Here is a 2371-nt window from a genome sequence, read left to right as displayed (position 1 = left end):
TGGAATTTAAATTTTTTAAATATTTTAAAACTTTAAAAAATTAATTTTTTTGGTTCATAAAAAATTATATATATATATATTTAAAAATAAATATTAAAATTTTATCTTTCTATATTTAATTTAAAAAGATGTAATTTTTTTATAATATTTAAATTATTAAATATATAAAAATAAGAAAAATTATTTTTAATTTTAACTAGCCCACTTAAAAAATATAGTGAGTTGTTGGGTAATTAGGTTTTCTTTGAAGAAAATCTAATTTAACCAGCTGTCTTCCTCAACTCCGCCTCCCCATATTCTTCGCCCCATTCGCGCTCTAGCTCATCTCCTCTCCCTCCACAAATCCCAGCCAACAGTCGCTTGTTTAGTCCAGTTCCCCCTCGTCTCTCTCATCCCGTCCGGCCAAAACCCAAGACTAGAACCACCACGAACTCGGTCATCTTCATCCTTGGAATTTTTTCGTCATCGGGGTAAGGATTGTCTCTTTCCCCCTGTTATTTTTCATTCAAGATCATATTTTAGTTTTTTAGCCACCGACTGGGGTTATTTGGTTTTGCTTTGAATCTTAAATGAAATTTCAGTTTTTATTTTGATATTTCAGTTTTGGTTCTAAGTTTGAGGGCTTTTCAATTTCTTAATTTGCTTGAATTTTGATATTATTGTTTGTAAATTGAAAAACAATGGGTTGAAGTTTTTTTATTCAAATTTTCTTACTCTTATCTTATATAACCATAAGAGTTTTCAGTGGTTGAAGTCATGATTGACTTAAATACTTGTTTAATTGTTCAATACAACAATAAGTTTTTTTTTTCATTTAAACTTCAACATAAACATACAACAATGAGTAGGGATTGGATTTACGACAAGAAAAAATTCAGCAGAGAGTATGCAGTTGGTATTGAGTCATTCTTTAATGTTGCCAAAAATCATCTGAATGCCCAGAATGAGGCTCATTGTCCTTGCTGCAAGTGTCAAAATATAAAAATGCATTCGATTGCTGTAATGCGAATGCATTTACTGCAGGATGGCATGTCACCAGTCTATGACACATGGATTTATCATGGGGAACAATTTGAGCAGCCACAGTCAAACAGGGAAGATGTGCTTCCACCTGATGCAGATGTTCATGAGATCTTAAATAATCGATTCCCACGAGACTTGGATCACGAATCGGTGCGAGATGATAGTTTCAGAGACAACCTTGGTCTCGGGGACGATAACAGAACTTATGAGCATAGAGTTGAGGCTGCTAAGTATGAAAAGTTGATGACTGAGGCTAAGTGTGAGTTTTTCCCAGGTAGCAATGGTTCAGTTTTGATGGCTATGGTCATGTTGATGAATATGAAGGTTCAGAGTCATATAACTAACAAGGGGTTTGACACACTGCTTGATATCCTCAATTACCTTTGTCCTAAACCCAACAGCATTCCTGTGTCCTTCTATGCTACAAACAAGATGTTGAAAGATTTGGGCTTAGGTTATGAAAAAATTAATTCATGTAAGTACAACTGTGCTCTGTTTTACAAGGAGCATAAATTTCTAGATAGGTACCCAGAGTGTGATGAGCCAAGGTACAAGCCCAGTACTAGTGAAAAGCGGAAGAAGATTCCACAGAAAGTATTGCGTTATTTACCCCTTAAGCCGAGGCTACAAAGGTTGTTCATGTAAGCACAAATGGCTAGAGACATGAGGTGGCACAAGGACAAGGGAGTTGATGAAGAAGGAGTTATGAGACATCCTGTCGACTCTGTTGTGTGGAAAGAGTTGGATAAGTTGTCCCCTTAATTTGGTGAGCCACAAAATGTAAGATTAAGCCTTGCGACTGACGGATTTAACCCTTTCGGCAATATGAATAACAAACATAGTTCATGGCATGTGATCTTGGTTCCATATAATCTGCTGCCCTGGATGTGCATGAAAGAAAAATATACCATGTTGACTCTACTCATTTCAGGCCCGAAAGCACCGGAGAATAATATTGATGTGTATTTAAGGCCGTTAATTGATGAACTGAAGGAATTGTGGGAACACGGTGTGCACACATATGATAAGTTCACTGATTCCGAGTTTACCTTGCATGCTGCACTATTGTGGGCAATCAATGATTTTCTTGCATATGCCAATTTATCTAGGTGGAGAACTAAGGGATACTTGGCATGTCCTGAGTGCCTTGAGGATACGTCTTCTTAGAGATTAAGGTGGATAATTTGTTACATTGGGCACCATCGGTTCTTGAGAAAGAATCACTTGTGGTGTAAATAGAGAATCCACTTTGATGGAAATGTTGATATGAGGGATCCCCTTCGTGAGTTCTCGGGTGATGACATACTACAATAATTTTGACACCTAATGTTTTGTAACCATGGTAAAA

General features: G+C 36.4%; 1 protein-coding gene across 1 annotated transcript; it reads left to right on the top strand.

The window, feature by feature from the left end:
- The first annotated feature begins 840 nt into the window (after nt 1-840).
- On the top strand, nt 841-1668 carry LOC120259929. Its single transcript, XM_039267387.1, has one exon. The coding sequence runs from the start codon at nt 841-843 to the stop codon at nt 1666-1668; it is 828 nt and encodes a 275-aa protein (XP_039123321.1).
- The last annotated feature ends 703 nt before the right edge of the window (nt 1669-2371 follow it).

Source organism: Dioscorea cayenensis, chromosome 5 (genome assembly GCF_009730915.1).
Source record: "Dioscorea cayenensis subsp. rotundata cultivar TDr96_F1 chromosome 5, TDr96_F1_v2_PseudoChromosome.rev07_lg8_w22 25.fasta, whole genome shotgun sequence".
In the NCBI taxonomy this organism is placed as follows: Eukaryota; Viridiplantae; Streptophyta; class Magnoliopsida; order Dioscoreales; family Dioscoreaceae; genus Dioscorea; species Dioscorea cayenensis.
This window is presented reverse-complemented; position numbering and strand designations above follow the sequence as displayed.

Excerpts from the sequence above, each read along its gene's own strand:
- LOC120259929 (XM_039267387.1), top strand. The coding sequence starts at position 841 with ATGAGTAGGGATTGGATTTACGACAAGAAAAAATTCAGCAGAGAGTAT.